The sequence below is a fragment of the Amphiura filiformis genome, chromosome 11, assembly GCF_039555335.1.
Source record: "Amphiura filiformis chromosome 11, Afil_fr2py, whole genome shotgun sequence".
Lineage (NCBI taxonomy): Eukaryota > Metazoa > Echinodermata > Ophiuroidea > Amphilepidida > Amphiuridae > Amphiura > Amphiura filiformis.
The window spans coordinates 51,796,298-51,813,739 of NC_092638.1; the positions used below are offsets into that span (position 1 = coordinate 51,796,298).

Sequence of the window (17,442 nt, forward strand, 5' to 3'; positions counted from 1 at the left end):
TTTGGTAAAGATGATTATATTTATTCTGTTCTCTCTTTTTTAAATGTACAATGCAGTGTTAAATATTATAGAATTTGTTTTTTTCTTTTGTATCAAGCATGTACATAAAACATTTGACCTCTAATAACCATGACAATTGTTATTGGGTACTACTAAAAGATGTTCAAGTTGAGACCAAGTTGAAACTCTTTCCCAGGGACTGCCTTTTGAGGAGATTTAGAGCAATCACTTTCTACTGCTCTCCTTAAATCTGTTATTTGAGAGCAATTTTTAGCTCTCCTTAGTTAACCATTCTCTCCTTACAATCCTCATCATCCTCTCCTTGTAAAAGCTCTATATAGTTCTCCTTGAAGGCTCCAGAAGAGCTTTTTAATGCTCTCCTGCAAGTTTCAAAAGACAGTCCCTGCTTTCCACTATAACTAAAGAAAGTTTTAGTAGCAGTTCTTTGTGTGATACCAGGTTGGTGTTGGGCGCCGCAACCAAATTTTTTCCATCATAAGAACGACCGACTGTTGATGATGCTTGGATACTTTTATGAAGTATTGACTAATTAATCAGAAATAAATGGTAAAATATTATTAGTCAATACATTGCATACAAATATTATCATGATTATTATAAGGATCCGTCATGCATCAATGGTTGATCGAAATATCAAAAAAATTTGGTTCCATTGCCTAAAGTGGATGCTGCTTTACTGGGCTATTCCAGTTGAAATCCAAACACCCCCTGTGGAAGACAAGAGGGTGTAGATTTCAAATGGGAGTCACCATTCAGGTAACCCCATTTGAAATTCAGACTGTGCGTCATGTCTTCCATAGGGGGTGTGGGGATTTTAAATGATGTAATAGCCTGATACATATCTTACAATCATGATTCCTTTCTATCAAAAATATTCAATTTCAGAATTTCAACCAAATTCTATAGTATCAGCCATTCCATGTTTTAAGGGCTCGGATAGCAACGTTTGCACAGTATTTTTTCTGGAACATGAGAGTACATCAGACATATCAAATTGCATTCTGAATATGAAAAAGCTATCCCAGACCTTAAAAGAATCATTCGCACAAAAAGTACAGTCATGGCTATTAATCTTGCTCATTCCAAGTACGTCTCATCTAACATTATCTTGCTACCATCACTATCATTTTAACAAATTGAGGGGTTTAAAGCAAGCCTGGTCTGCAATAGCTGCCAGGTGTCAAAATAGATGTCACAGTATACAATATTGACTGTAGAAATTGCAAAATCTCTACAGGGCAGCTATTGCTACAGCTTTCTTACACTACCCCCTCAAATTGTTCCATATCCAGACACCTATGATGGACACGGCATTAACACCTCCTTCGCTTATAATGCATTTTACAGCGCATTCAGAAGCCCATCGAAGCCACCTCGGATATGTGAGTGATGGGATATATACTACAATTACTTCATCATGATTATTCCTCATTCCTCAAAAGCAGTTTTGAAAATCGCCTTTACTGCATATCCAAGATGGCCGCTCATGCCATGGCAGCCATCTTGGATACGCAGGGAATGGGAATATATCCATATGTGGATTGTGCACAAGAAGTGTTAAGGCTAGTACATCGTCCAACATTTCTACAGGCAATTTTCAACTGTGACACATTGCATTTTCAGATCTTGTAGTATTTTCAATTCTCTGCTGTAATTATCCATTTGCTGCTATAATTTTCTGCTCGAATTAATAAATTTACTTCTTCTCCTCAAAATTCCCCGCTATAGCTATCAAGAAAAATACCCACAAGATGTTAAACTTTAATGGCATACACCTCAGCCAAAAGAGATGGAAGTTGCAGCAACCCTAGAATTAGGAATTTAAGCCGTAGATTTCCGCAAAAGTTGAATTCATTACATCTCACAGTATGCGATAAATGATGTGAGAATGTGTAATTCCTGCTGCACCAAAAATTAACCACACCAAGATGATGGATATTCGATATGAAAAGTTTGAATAGCACAGATATTGCACGAATGCGAGTTTCTTTTCATAGGTATAGTAAAAATAAGCCTCACAATCTCTTGCCTATATGGTGATGATCAAAGAATAATCCAAAGTTGACAGAGCATGTGTTATGATCTGTAGGGACAGCACGTCACCTTGCATCATACTAACTATACCAGTCCCCTTTTGTTTATGCACCATGCTTTATGTATGTCCGATAATTCCCGCATACATATGAAATTGATCATATTTGGTATTATTTGCAAGCAAGAAATATCCATGCTCAAGCTTAACTAACTTAACCAGTTCAATTTTTTTTAACTCCCGAATGGAAAAATTCCATTCCAACAAGCGAGGCATACATGTGCTTTAAAATCTTAGGATTAAACAGGTACATATAGCACCCAAACAAGCCAAGTCCATATATTTGGAAATATTCATGAGGGCTGATCGTTCCATATTCCGTGTCTAACATATCACGCACTGCGTTTCCTTGGCGCTTAAATGAAAAATATGCTGTAGTGGGCATAGCATTTTGTCCTGCACATGTCATGGAACAATCAGCCCTCATATACATGTGCTAGATTGGGCTATTCCAATTGAAATCCATACACCCCCTGTGGAAGACATTGCCTTAATCTACTACACAGTGTGTGTGAATTTGGGGTGGGTGACTCCATTTGAAATCTACACCACCTGTGTGGGAGATTAAGGTCATGCATATGGATTTCGACTTGAATGGCCCATTTTTCCAGTTGGTGTACCTGCTATTTTTTTTATTAGTCTACAAGTAAAATATAATTCTCTGTTATTTTCTTGCGTGCAAAGCTATTAATTTATACCATCTACCTTAATAATATGCGCATTGCCAAATTTGAGCTACTTATACATAATTTCAACACATAAAAAAAAATCATTACGATATTTGTTTGGTCACGAAAATCTGGCAATGCTTCCAATTTATTTTATACAATTTGTTAACTACTTATAACATATATCAGGTGAAAAATACAGTATTTGATATTATACAATCTTATAATTTTTTTTGTTACAATCAGTGGGACTTTTAACTGATTCACCTACTTAAAGATAACAAGATTTTCAATGTTTTTGTCCATTTTGTGTGCCGTAATTGTGATTCAATTGTTGCACTATGCTAAGGAATACTAGCTTTCTTTAGTTTATTTTCTTCATGAGGTGGGCACACAAGATATTTATTTGTCTACAATGATCTATTTCTGTTTAAAATCCATAAACCCTCTATGAAGGTATGATCTTAATCTCCCACATACAGGGAGTGTGAATTTCAAATAGGGTTACCTGAATGATCGACTCCATTTGACATCTACACCCTGTGTGGGAGATTTTTAAGGGGGTACTACATCCCTAACTTTTTTTTGCTTATTTTTTGGGTTTTCTCAAAACTTATAGCGCATTGGTGACAAATAAGATATGTATATTATAGGGGCAAGGACTACAACTCCTGCACTGAAAATTCAGCAACTCAAGGCAAGTAGTTATTGATTTATTGATCAAATATTGGTTTTCCCTCATTTTTGACTGTAACTCCACAACTGTTGCCTGTGCTGAAATAAAATTTCCAGTGCAGCAGTTGTAGTCCTTGCCCCTATCTTACTTGTCACCAATGCTCTATAATTTTTGAGAAAAATGCAAAAATAAGCACAAAATTGGGCAGGGGTGTAGTACCCCCTTAAGGTCATGTCTTCCGAAACTGGTGTTATGGTTTTCAACAGGAATAGCCTGATGCATGTCACACTTCCCATTTAAAAAAGAAACCCTAGCCCACCAAATTCTTTATTCCATAAACCATCTCCAACCCACAAAAAATCCTCATCTTGACATGATGCAGTAAAAAACGAAATTCCATGATTCTTGTATTAGTGTGAGCAAATACTAATATATATAAAACTTAACTAGAAAGTTTCTGTACCTTGGGTTTAGAAATTCACTACATAATATAGAAATTAGTGTGACCTTTGGGACATGGTAGTAGTAGTAGTAGTAGTATAACTTTGTACAAATATAATAATTAGGTTTTTGTTTTTTCTTAACACCACAAAACAAAATACACAATACACCACTTTTTGAACAACAAAACTTCCAAAAGAGTTTGAAAGTAGTACACAGGGAACATTTTTTTTGGCATAATACAATATATATAGAGATCTATATCATACAAATCTACTAATGAAAAGTGTTTTTTTTTTTAAACTTGCGACATTTTCTTGTAAGTTTTACGTGGAAAAACTATGGATATTTACTGTCTTACAGAAATCTATATATTAAATATATTGTTATTTTTAAATTTTACTACACATGATTTTATTTAGTCATAAAAAAATGAAAATATATCGTACCATTAACCACCCCCCTAGTAACCCCATGATATACTCTTTCCTGTACCATATGAATGTAGCTTCATTATCACTAAACTAAAATTGCTTAGTTGTTCAAGAGTTATACGCTGTGCGTCTAGCGTATACACAAGCGTGAACGTAGAAGTAATAAACATTCGTGCTGATTGGCTTATCTTCAACCCTAGTGACTTCCAAAATAAATGCCATTAAAGTGAGCTAGTAGTACTAAACGAAGTACCATGTAACAGTATACTGTGTCTCGTTTCAAGTTGAGAGTAACGCCATGTTGGATTTTGTAGTGGCAGTGCGTTTAAGCGGTTGCATCACCAGCGTACGGACAAATTGCCCTTCTACGTGTGTGTATACGCCCTGCAGGATCATGTTAGTGGTGCAACTTGAACCTACTACCATGAAATCCAACATGGCATTACTCTCAACTTGAGACAAGACACAGTCTAGTCCACCATATCTACCACTCAAATACTAATTCGCTGACTTTCAACGCAACAACCGCTTCTTCAGCGATCAATTCTCACTTTCCAGATCTTCTACAAATCAAAACACTATCCATAATTGATGAGAAATCATTAATCATTTATCTATATTCAATATAAACTTTTAATGAGTATCACAACTGTTCATACCTCCCAAATAATACATTTCAAAAGTTCGACTAAAACAAAAAAAAGTAGATTTACTTCTTTACCTCCTGGAGTACAAAATGTTCAAATTCATCCGTCTTTTGTATAAAAAATGACTTAACCGTGACTTTTAATAAATTGTTTCTGTACAAATTCATTTCTAAACAGTGACCAAAAGGATCACATGGGTTACGTAAGGCAGAAGAGGGAAAATTACAGTACATGACAATAAGGTTTCACCATCGCTTTCTTCAATTTTAACAATTGGCCATTCCAGTTGAAATACATCTACCCCCTATGGAAACAGGGAGTGTGAATTTCAAATGGGGGTTACCTGAATGGGTGACTCCATTTGAAATCTACAACCCCTGTAGTAAAAACTGGAATAGCCCAATATATATATGCATATAATGCATAATTAATTCTTCTCTAGACAAGAGAATGTCCTTCCATTGACAACCCTAAAAGTGATGAAAAAACAACAAAAAGCATGCGAATTGAGCAAACATGCCACCAAAAAATGGGCAGGAAAATGTAAGCAAAAACATGTGAATTTTGGTGACAAAAACCCTCGACTTGAAATTGAAATTCTCATGCCTGTTGCCTGTCTCATATCTATGACATTTCACATGTGACCTTTGACCTAAAGTGACCTGTTGATGGGGAAGAACTCTCTGCTTTCCGCCAACCTCCCTCATCTGACCCTTTATTACATGGATCTCTCCAATGCCTTGGAAAAAATGTTATAATGATTTGAGACCTTGATTTCATGCTCTGAAGAAGTTATAAGGACATAGCTATGTGGCATACAACACTCAAATAGGCCTACCATCTTTCCTAGATCAATGGAAGTACCCTACTATGAGCAATTTTTTGCTGTATCAATGTTAGCACTTCAGACATTCAATTCAAAATTACATATACTTCACTTATCCGGATTTTTTGCTTGGCCGAATAAGAGAGATTGGTAACAGGATTAACTCCCTGAGCACTACCTGCCGATCTAACATTGCCTCTGATTGGTCAATTACATGATATCTTCACTTTAATCACCAATCAGAATGGAGCTTTGCAAAATAATTCGCCCCAATTTTTTGTGTGGTGAAATTGTTCTAACAATGTTGCCGATTGGTCCAATTGATAATGGAAACTTCATTTTGGCCAGTCCGCAGGTAGTTCTCACGGGGTTAAGGTTAAACAACAAAGAGTTATATATACAAAGAAGCCGGTATCAAAACAAAATTCTGTGTGTACATTCAATGTGACGTCGTCTGCAGCAGCTCGTGCGATGGACAACTTGGCAGGCGTTGATCTGGACAAAGCTGCTTCCACCTCGTTATATACACGTTTTAATCCGATGCCGTTAAGATAGCAATACGTCAACCAAAGCGATTCAATGTGTATGATACAAAACATCAATGAACAGTGACAACAAAACTCTAAAACACACATAAATCATCTCCATTTTGCATTTTCATTTCAAAAGTTTGCATGTTTAAGTCGTCCATGAATCTACATATGTGGCCATCCAGCACAACTGAGCCCTGAAGTTGCCAATCATAATTTTTGAGATATTCAACCAAAATATTCTGCTTGAAATTAGCTTTAAAATGATGTATATCATGTCTATAGTACTTGACATTTAAGCAGTGAAAAATCAATAAAACAGTCAATAAATCCTTTGTTTCCTATTGTTTATTGTTAAGTTCAATGGAGCATATCTCAATAGTGGCACTGGAGACATCCGAGCTCAGTTGTGGTGGATGGTCACATATTTGAACCATTACAGACAAAACCACTTTGTTCATGTTCAACAGCACTCAACATAAACTTTCTGCACTTGGAAATGAAAATGCACAAATTTCATGATATTATATTTCATTTATAATATATATTTATATTCAATATATACTTTTTTGTTTTTGTTGCTGAAATGGACACAAATGGTTAAACACTAGAAGAATCTTGGGTATACACATTTTGGAATAGCAAAGAGACAAAAGAAAACATGGAGACACATTATGTACAGCAGTTTTAAAGTTAGTTCTGGACACGTGTCGGGACCGGTAGGCTGATATACATCACAATCTGCTTTCATCAGTCAAGTAGCTCTCCTCTTCTGGTAGAAGCTGATAGGTGGTGATGAAGTGTGTGCACGTCGTAATGGATGGATCTGATGACGGTCAATTATTTTTAAGTAAAGATGGATGACAAGTTATTTCGGTTCTAGTGAAGTTTGTTTGTGGGTTTTATTTCCCCCGACTAGGTGACCAGTTCTGTGATAAATCTGAAAAAAAAAATAATGGGAGTCATCGATCACTGAGGGGAAAACAACTACTCCCCATTCACGAAAAATACAGCACTAATTTTTTGGTATTAAAAAAATGACCAAGTTAATGAAACATAGCTGAATCCTAATCATTCATTTACTAAACTGGAGAAAAAGAAAAAGTTTTTACTATTTTACTAATTTCTTAAAAGAAAAAAAAAAGGCGAAAAACATACATTTTCGGCATGTATTCTGACAATCGAGTCATATTTGTTATTATTTCAATAAGTAGGTTAATATGAAACTGGTTGGTTAGTTGAAGTTATAGGTATGTTGCTAGCCCTCAACCCTAACCATTCTGCATCAGTGGCGGCGCCAGGAAATTTTTTTCGGGGGCATTAGGGGGCAAAGTGAATTTCAGGGGGGCAAAATCAACAAAGTTTATAAAATTACCGTAAAATTGGAAATTTTCGTAATTTTGGGTTTTTTGTGGGGGGGCAACAGTTCTGACTGGGGGCATTTGCCCCCCATGCCCCCGATGGCGCCGCCACTGTTCTGCATGCTAAAAAATACCACAGCACCATGCCACTGCGCATGATGTGATGATTCAATTTGGTTCATCTCAAGTTTGGTAGTGATGCGCTGCAAGCGTGGCAACAAACTGCTCATTTACGTGTGCGTGTACACTTAGGGCGTTTGAAATACGCACATACGTCACTACCAAACTTGAGATGAACCAAATTATAAGCCATTTACTGGCCGGGTGCAGCAAAACACCTGTGGCTATCGGTCGGCAACCTAGTTCTTGGCGCCCGAGGGGTTTCAGGTACGAATCCCGGGGAAACAAAAAAAAAACTTCTTTGTTCATCTAGTCTCTTTATTCCTTCCTTCTCTCCCTTCCATTCAGTGAAAAATATCTTTGAGTGTTGAGTTCATAAACCTCACTGTTTCAGCCTCATGCTTCATCAGTATTGCCTTACCTCTAAACTTTATACAGCAACATACGTGTTTGTCTATATATCTCATACTGAAAAGAAACAAACACAACAAAACAAATATAAGATAATTAGGGATTCAATCATGTTTCACCGTTGTTCATCACCGTTTAACAATGATGCGGTCGCGTCGTCTGCATGGTTTATTTAGCGATGGCAGCTTTAGCTGCCCGAGTAAGTAAACCACGCAGACGCTGCCGGACGCGAAGTTGTTAAACGGTGATGAACAACGGTGAAACATGATTGAATCCTTTCAACAACGAAAAGAAGCTAAAGATCATAAATTCACATGATTATTTTTATGAGGAGTGTCAGTTAATCATTGCCACTCAGCCTTGCAAAGACGTCGATGATTTCTCTGTTGATATCCGCAATAAAACCACAGAATAAAACTGCAATGTGTAGCCGCTACCTGAAAAATGAATGAATTCAACTTGTAAAACTTATGCACGCACACAGGTTCCAGGCATGACGAATTTTCTGGCGCTCGCGTAACGCGTAGTCTCGCTCGCGTATACGCTACAGTAAAAGTGTGGGTTCATCACGGTTTAACAACGGTTGACTCCTGTACAAAGGTATAGGAGGAGTTGTTGAAATTGTAATAAAATTGTTCAAACCTTTACATTATACATACACAAAATCTTGCAGTGAGTCACTGTAACTCATGTTATTAAACTTTTATGATCATGGTATTATGTAATGGCAAATTGTCACCAACAACAATTTATCAACATGTCTATACTGCATAGTGGGGTCAATGTGTGTGTGTTTGTTAAATTTTATGTTCAGTTATATTACGCACCTTTAAGGGTTTTCTGAAATGGTCTTATAATTCATCCTTACCCCCCTATACCCTGGGGTGGTTTGGACAGAGGTACACCACTGACCCCATGTGTTGCCTACCCCAGACCTGCCAATCTACCTAAGTTAGAAAGAGGGACATTGAGGCCAAAACCTTGTACATGTACACAAACCAGGTACCGACACATTTCAAAGATTGAGGTGTGCAATACTTTCAGAATTCAGGGAAGGTTTCGCAGGTCTAAATTTATTACAATAGACTAAAGAGAATGCTATGCTATAGCAAAATTTTTAAGTTAAATTTGCATCATTTTCTGCTGTTCTTACATTTAAATTTGCCATCACTGAAATTTACAGAAAGTAGGACTGTCCCTCTTTTTCACTTTGGAAAACCCCAAATGAGGGACAGTCCCTCAAAATGAGGGACAGTTGGCAGGTCTGCTACCCCTGCCCCACACTATGAAAGACACTCTGGGGTGTGGGTTAGGGTTAACATCTTGACTTACCTGTTTTAAAATCCAATGCCTCTTTAAATATCATTTTCTTCAAATCTTCTTTGGGGAGATCATCCAGTTCGGTTTCAAAACTAAAAGGTTTCTCTGCTACAGGCTGCAATGGTAAAAAAATAGGTTGAGAAACGTTAAGTCAACTTGGTAAATGACAACAACAAATGTCCATCACCTTCTCAATATCTAGCAAACCCACTGTCCAGGACAATATATTTGGCAATTCCAGTTGAAATGCATACACCCCCTATGGAAGACATGACCTTAATCTTCCACACAGGGAGTCTGAATTTCAAATTACCTACATTGGCAACTCCATTTGAAAGCTACACTCCCTGTGTGGGAGATTAAGGTCAGGTCTTCCATAGGGGGAGTATGGATCTCAACTGGAATAGCGTATTTGTACTATATTTTTGTGATCTACAGGATCTCATGGGCATGTGATCTATCTCAAAAAAATACATGTCGTCGCCAATCTTGAATGTCATTGTCTGCTATACTGGGGTCATTGTCATACACATGCATGACCATGAATATTATGACAGTAATTCAATTGACATATTAATGCTTCAAGCATATCTCCCTGCCCCCACATTTTCTGGGAATGCATGCTATATTACATATGCTTATTATCATTCTGCAACCTCAACATCAGACTTTTCATCAAGCATTTCTCTGAAGGAGTAAATTTACACCCCACTGGGTGAGAAATACTCTTTAAGGGGTACAAAGCATTTCCAAGGGGCATTTTATTTCAGAAGTTTCTCAACATATATTATATCCCAAATATCTCCTCAAACAGGGAGGACTGGAAAAAAAATGTTGATTTCCGGCAAGAGAGATAATTTCCCTCTAACTTAGCAGGATTTCCCACCATTTCTTATGTATTTCTATATCCAGAATTTAAGCAAAATTTCCCTCCAAATTACCCGGCAAGGAGATTGCCAAATTGCTAATTTTTCCGGGCCTGCAAACAGGACTTAAAACCCGAACTGCCTATTTCCAAAATTGATGTTTTGAGTTGAAAAGTTAAACTCCAGCAATAATTTTTTTAAATAGGACATTAACGCCTCTGGCACAGAGATCATGTCCCAGTTCATGATAAAATGGGTGACCAAATTACAATACTGTGTTCGACCTACTGGGTGGCCCACCCCCACCCGCTGCAGAAGTTTTTGTGCGACAACCATCTCTGCATCCACTTTTCAATACATCTGTACAACTATATTCCATCAAATGTCTGAAGAAAATCACTTTTGAAACCTTCCAGTTTAGGATTATCAAGATTTTGACTCAGAGACACTGTATTTTGAATGTATGTGAATTCCCATTTGTAACTTTCATTTCATAATTTTAAGCACCCCCCCCCCCCAATATGACTGGACCGGTACTAATTAGGTTAATACGGTACCCTTAAAGTGGAAATTACCAGTTCTAGTTCTAAGCCTTCAAGTTAATCTTCTCATAGCATATTGACTGTGTTGACCAATGTGATTTCCATAATCAATTCATTATCAAAAATCATCATCATCATCAGCCATATTCAGCCCACTGCAGGGCGAAAGCCTCCCCAAGTTGGCACCAAAGATTCCTGTCATTTGCTTTTGCCATCTCATCCCTCCATCTGACTTTCTGTCTGCCTCAAAGTGGTGTCTTGAGCCCAGCCAAGGCCTCCATTCTGTGACATTCTTTGTCCATCTATTATCTGTTGATCTTGCAAGATGGCCAGCCCAATGCCACTGCATTATCAATTATTATGTAGCAAAAATATTTGTAAGAAACTGGCAGTTTAGAAGGCATTGGGAGTCTTGATACCAAATAATATACTTGAATACATACACTTTCAATATGGTGCATCATGCACTGAAGGGGTACATAAACTGTGTCGGAGTCTGTAAATAGCCACATTCATACACATTACAAAAAACCCTACTCAACGTCAACATTTCTGTGCAATACCTGTTTTTTTCTTTATTCTACAAGATGCAGTGTTAACTGCCCCCTAGTACAAAGTGCACCCTTCCAATTTGGCTACTGCTTACCTCATCTTGTGGATCATAGTATTGCTCTAGGTAGGGGTGTGCCAGGGACTCTTCTACTGTGATCCGATTGTTAGGGTTAAAAGTCAGCATCTTATCTAACAAATCTAAAGCTGTGGACAAAACACAAACGAAGAAATGATATGTCAAATAAAATGATCCGATTAATTCTTTTTTTTTAAAGCGCAATGATTTATAGTGTGCTACGCACATGCACAACGCCTAGACGTTGATCCACAAGCCTCAGCACATTTTACAGGTTGTCGCCGACTACTACGGCCCACATCTTTCCATAAAAACAACACAGGGACTTTCAAGTTTTAAGAGCGCACACCCTAGACATTCCACAAATGACCATTAGCAGTAAGTTTGTTGTCCAGGGGAATTTCAAGCCAACTCAATTTTTCCATAAAAGCGAACTTAACAACCGCCAAGTTCTCGTACCATAGTCGAACGCCTCATCGAATGAGCTAACTTAACTGCTAACTTTATCTACCTACTGGGCCTATATTTACATTATTTTTCTTCATCGTGCAGTTCGTATATATTCCTGCTCTGGTTACATAAACTAAATTCTTAAAATATTATGGAAGACACAACCTTAATCTCCCACCACAGGGGTTGTAGATTTCAATTGGAGTCACCTATTTAAGTAATTCTATTTAAAATTCACACTCCCTGTGTTGAAGATTAAGGTCATCATGTCTTCCATAAAGGCTGCAAGGATTTCAACTGGAATAACCGTATATACACTAACCTTTGTGGTCTGCTTGGGGGTAGAGCTTAGTCCACGGTACTTTGGGTTTGGGGGGAAGTGTCTGCAGATAGCTACGAGCTTTCTCGTTCAATATGCACTTGAGATCATCCGATGTCGGCGATCCCAAAATGGCTAGAATGTGATTCAGCTGATCTAAATCTGTACGGCGCAAACTTGTTAAGGAAAGTGATGGCAATATATTTTGCAATCAATAGTAAACACTATGACAACTACTCTCTTTATTACAGCGTTTCTGATTGGTTGATTATGCGATATATTCATCTGAGTGACCAATTAAAATACAGCTTATATATTTAAGCTCAATCCTCTTAAACCCATGAGAACTACTGCCTATCTTACAGCATTCCTGATTGGTTAATTATGCGATATATTCATCTGAGTGACCAATTAAAATACAGCTTCTATATATTTAAGCTCAATCCTCTTAAACCCCTGATAACTACTGCCTATCTTACAGCATGCCTGATTGGTTAATTATGCGATATATTCATCTGAGTGACCAATTAAAATACAGCTTCTATATATTTAAGCTCAATCCTCTTAAACCCCTGAGAACTACTGCCTATCTTACAGCATTCCTGATTGGTTAATTATGCGATATATTCATCTGAGTGACCAATTAAAATACAGCTTCTATATATTTAAGCTCAATCCTCTTAAACCCCTGAGAACTACTGCCTATCTTACAGCATTCCTGATTGGTTAATTATGCGATATATTCATCTGAGTGACCAATTAAAAATACAGCTTCTATATATGAAGAGCTTATTTCCAAACCGTGTTAAGTCCACAAGATTCACTTTGAAGAAAATCAGGAATTTTCTTTATGGCAATGAAATAATGTTCGATTTATATAAAATTACTGTGAAGTGAAGGTGACATATATAGGACCATAAATACATGTTAAGTTAAAATCTAGAGACTTTTGATTTTTTTTAATGAATTAATTTATTTTAAAAATAGCATGGACTTTTTTGACACAAAATGCAATTTCTGGCATGGACTTGACACATTTTGACACAAAACATAGCATCTGTAACACAGAACTAACCATATTTTTCTCAAACTAGTCTTAAAAGATAACAAATTTATTATAAACATACAAAATGTGATTCTCTCTACTATAAAACACAATTTTGCCACAAAACACTTTGCATCTCGAACCCCCTCCTCGAAACCATTTTTTACCAAAATTCGATGTTTAAAATAGTTCAAAATTCAAAACTGAGTTGTATTGCATTTCTCATAATTGAATAAACATCATTTCACTGACAATAAGTGATGACCCGAAATACCCACTTGTTTTATCACATTATCACAATTCCCCCCTCCCTCATACTGCCACCCTAATCTCATATTGACAGCCGTAAGTTTTTAAGTTTTTAAAAAAAAAAAGTCTTTAAGTCCTAAGTTTTTAACTTTAAAATAATACCTTGAATTTAGTAGCACATTTTGATAATCATACAAAATAATAATATCAAAAACTAACTCTACCACCATCCTCTAACATTAATTCTACCATCACAACCTCTCCCTCTCCCCCTTCCCACCCTTTTCATGTCTTTCTGGGGGTATCTATCAAATATTTAAGAAATCCCATACAAACTAGGCCTACTATTAAAAAAAAACCCAACAGCAACAACTTTTTATGCAGACCAAATTCAGGTATACTAGTCTCAGGACCAAACAAGAACGAAGATGCAAAGCAAGGCAATGTTATCAAATAGAACTTAACGATTGACTATTGGAAGCCCTATGCCGTGCTACTTGCCTACAAGCTGCCCACAAGGGCATTGTTCGTGGACTTAACACAGTTTGCTACCAAACTGGATTGGACTTAACACGTTTTGGAAAAAAATCGATACTTTGTGTGTCAATATTTCGGGACTTGACTAATTTTGGAAAAAAACACACACATTGCTGGATAGCCCTAGTTACTCATTACCCATTTTCATCAAAACCTCAATTTTGAAGGTGGGTGGACTTACACGGTTTGGAAATAAGCTCTTCATATTTAAGCTCAATCCTCTTAAACCCCTGAGAACTACTGCCTATCTTACAGCATTCCTGATTGGTTAATTATGCGATATATTCATCTGAGTGACCAATTAAAATACAGCTTCTATATAATGAAGCTCAATCCTCTTCAAAACCATCACCATTCTTATCATGTTGCTGATTGGCTCAATGAATCATAATAGTCTTCTTGTAACCAATCAGCAGCTAGTACTCATGGGGTTAATTGAGAACTACTACATTTCTTATAGCATTTCAGACTGGTTAATTATGCCATATATATTTATCTTGAGTGACCAATTAAAATACAGCTTCTATATTATGACGCTCAATCCTCTTCAGCCCTACCACTATTCTTACTATGTTGCTGATTGGCTTAATAAATACATAACCAGTACCCGGTACCCCAGGTCAACATAAAAAGTGGTAACCATGTGTGTTCTAAATTTCGCGGAAAAGGGGTATTTTGTTGACTGAAATCGCGGACCCCATGAAAAAGGGGGGGGTATTCTGAGCATTGTCTCCATGAAATTTTAAAAAAAGGGGTATTTCACAGGTTCGTTCGATCGATGTCTTCAGCCCGAGGGGTATTCCATGATCCACAACATCATCCCCCCAACTTATACCAAACTTTTCAAGATTTTGATAATGGGACCCCTACATACATACTGTGTAATTGCCAAAGGAATCTTGTAAATTCATTCCCTTTCCAGAGATATCGGCAAATATATTATCGATTTGTATTTCCTGATAACCTGGATGGGAACCTGGACTGATACCATAAAATTGTACATTTGAATTTCTACTATCTGTTTCTGTATGTGTTTAAGATATATCTGATCTGAGTATCCAACCCATAGTGTTGTGCAGCCTGAGGTCTTGTGTCAAAACTTGGGTACCACAATACTTTAAAGGAACCTCTGTACACAAAACTTCGAGGGATTGTTCCTCTTTGGTTCATTTTCAATTAAAATCAGTATACAGGCATTGTAATTACCCCAGTTAATAACACAGGATCATCTGGGAGTACAACAGACACAAAGTAATGTTCATACTTGCACATTTTGTACTTAATATATTAAAATATTTGGAGTCATTGAAAAGGGGTGTCTGGAAATCTTCTCATTGAAAACCTTGAAAAGGGGGTATTTTTTACCCTGATTTTGTCAGTGATTTGGCAAAAAAAGGGGGGTAAAATCAATGAAAAATCAGTGAAAAGGGGGGTTTTGAAAAAAGGAAGAACACACATGGTTACCACTTTTTATGTTGACCTGGGGTACCGGGAACCAGTACTCATGGAGTTAGTACTAATGTTGCATCTAGTTTTTAAATCAAAACCCGACATGTATTTTGCTCTTGCAATAAAGCAGGCAATGTCAATATTTCGGCAGACTTGTTGGAAACAACCAGACAGCGTTGGACGTAAGACATTTTTTATGCAGAGCATTACTTGACTTTTGTTACATTGCACACTTCACTGTATGGCTTAAAATTACTACATATTTCCAAAATTGTGCAGCAAAGTGTTCAAAATTAAGTTAGCATTTTGCTCCGTGATACCGGTTCTGGCCAACGCTGTAACCAGAAAACACAAAATAGCAATGCAAAGTTCACCAGGTTAACTTTTCATTCTTTCTGTTCCTCAACAGAACCCCTCCCCCTTGGCTCCCTACCAATGTACCAGTGTCTTCCTATCGCTCCTTATCCATTTTACTTAGTAAGTCTTATTTTAAGGATACAATGTTTTCCGGGGAAAATAGGCCTGTTGGAGAGCATCTCAGCCAGTATGCATCCCACCGACCAGATATCAATGGATTTGGTATAGCCCTTGGAGTTGAGCATGATCTCTGGCGCACGGTACCACCTTGTGGCCACATATTCTGTCAGGAAGCCGGTGTGGTCGTGGTTAGGGTCTGCTATCCGCGCCAGGCCAAAGTCGCAGATCTGAAAGAATAACAAATAGCTGCAATCATCATTATGCCCCGAGTGTACGATTTAAATATGAGTAAAAGAAAGCACGATTAGAAGAGATATTTCACTTATAATAAATATTGTTGCATCACCTGAACTTTCTAACTTATATTGGGCTATTCCATAAATTAACTGCAACCCCTGCCTGGAAAATATGTTTATTTCCCAGTAAGAGAGATAAATTCCCCTCCAACTTAGGATTTCCAACCATTTCTTATGTATTTCTTTATCCAGAAAAGCAAAATTTCCTTCCAAATGGCTAAATTTTCCAGCAAAAAGATTGCCAAATTGCCCATTTGTTCCTCCACCCCCAAAGACATGTCATTTTTACTTCAAAAACTCAGGAATTCCCAGATCATAATGTCATTGGGGTAAAGTCAGAATTCCCAGTTCGGGGAAACTCCCTTAAAAATTTGGATATCCCATGAAAAAGGTAACATTTCACTACGATTTTTGGGAATTATCCAATGTCTTTAGTAATTTGAAATGAACATGATACATTTTTGGGAATTCCCACTGCTAAATGATGAAATTTCTTGGAAATTCCCCATGGTGAAAAGTAAACTGGTTGGGAATTCCCATGTCTGCTTTAAAGGTGGTGCAGTTAATTTCTGGAATAGCCCGTTCAGCATTTATATCAGCTAAAATGTTGAAAAGAGCTGCGGTAAACCCACAGAAGTCTAATCTGACACACTTTTTCCATACCCTACACTATTTGACCCAGCATCGTCGTCGTTGTGCAAGTCAGGAAAGCACCTGTGCTTGTAAGTGTTTGTTTATTTATCTTACAATCACTCAGGATTTACTCAAGCTCTTGAATAATTCTAATTCTAAACCCAGGAAGAATCAGGGATTCGGCTGTTCCAGCTGAAATGCATCTACCCACTATCGAAGTCATGATCTTAATCTTCCACACAGGGAGTGTGAATTTCAAATAGGGTTACCTGAATGGATGACTCCATTTCAAATCTACACCCCCTTTGTGGGAGATTAAGGTCATGTCTTCCATAGGGTGTATGGATTTCAACTGGAATAGCCTATTTGGCACACTTTCCTGTGTTAGGGTAAGAGCCCTAGAA

The 17,442-nt window shown here is 37.3% G+C and overlaps 1 protein-coding gene across 1 annotated transcript in view; it reads right to left on the reverse strand.

Annotated features, from left to right (window-relative positions):
- The window catches only part of LOC140164976 (mitogen-activated protein kinase 1-like), a 74,608-nt gene continuing 57,166 nt past the window's right edge, over positions 1 to 17,442 (reverse strand). The window contains exons 5-10 of the mRNA XM_072188381.1: positions 16,132 to 16,336; positions 12,356 to 12,514; positions 11,602 to 11,711; positions 9,560 to 9,662; positions 8,238 to 8,284; positions 1 to 7,275 (exon numbers count right to left, since the gene is read on the reverse strand). Coding sequence (XP_072044482.1) covers positions 8,280 to 8,284; positions 9,560 to 9,662; positions 11,602 to 11,711; positions 12,356 to 12,514; positions 16,132 to 16,336 — 582 coding nt within the window. The 3' untranslated portion in view covers positions 1 to 7,275; positions 8,238 to 8,279. The remainder of the gene's footprint in view (positions 7,276 to 8,237; positions 8,285 to 9,559; positions 9,663 to 11,601; positions 11,712 to 12,355; positions 12,515 to 16,131; positions 16,337 to 17,442) is intronic.